Source organism: Buceros rhinoceros, unplaced genomic scaffold (assembly GCF_000710305.1).
Source record: "Buceros rhinoceros silvestris isolate BGI_N320 unplaced genomic scaffold, ASM71030v1 scaffold588, whole genome shotgun sequence".
In the NCBI taxonomy this organism is placed as follows: Eukaryota; Metazoa; Chordata; class Aves; order Bucerotiformes; family Bucerotidae; genus Buceros; species Buceros rhinoceros.
Genome location: NW_010426124.1, coordinates 81,691 through 82,149, shown reverse-complemented (window position 1 = coordinate 82,149; position 459 = coordinate 81,691). Strand labels below are relative to the sequence as shown.

Below are 459 nucleotides of genomic sequence, written 5' to 3'. Positions count from 1 at the left end.
GGGCGTGGGTGTCTGAGGAAGGAACAGGACAGGTAGCCACATCTCATGTGGCTCTGGTAGGTGACCTCACTGGGGAGGTCAGCCATCAGTGGTCCTGGTTGTCCCTGGTCATGTTTGATGGATTTAAAGTTGCAGAAGGAGAGACCTCTGCTGAAGAAGTGCCCTTACTGACACTGCTTACCTGGCAGCACCACTTTTATCCCCACGGCATTGGACTTGACAGTGGCTGCTGGCTGCCCCAGTGGCAGGCTGCTCCTCCTCCAGACCTCCACCTCACACTGGTACGTCCCCTCATCAGCAGCCACAGCATTGTGGATGCGCAGACTGAAGGAGGTGGCAGACTTCGTCAGTTGGGCTTTCCCCTGGAAGTGTGGCTGTGCCACCCCCCAGGATACAGTGCCACTAGGAAAGATCCGGCACAGCTCATGGTAGGAGGCCGGGGGGGGGGCGGGATGGGGA

At 58.8% G+C, this 459-nt stretch overlaps 1 protein-coding gene across 1 annotated transcript in view; it reads right to left on the bottom strand.

Annotated features, from left to right (window-relative positions):
• The window catches only part of CD101 (CD101 molecule), a 14,980-nt gene that overhangs the window by 6,844 nt on the left and 7,677 nt on the right, over positions 1-459 (bottom strand). The window contains exon 7 of the mRNA XM_010141345.1: positions 182-324. Within this exon, the coding sequence (XP_010139647.1) occupies positions 182-324 (143 nt within the window). The remainder of the gene's footprint in view (positions 1-181; positions 325-459) is intronic.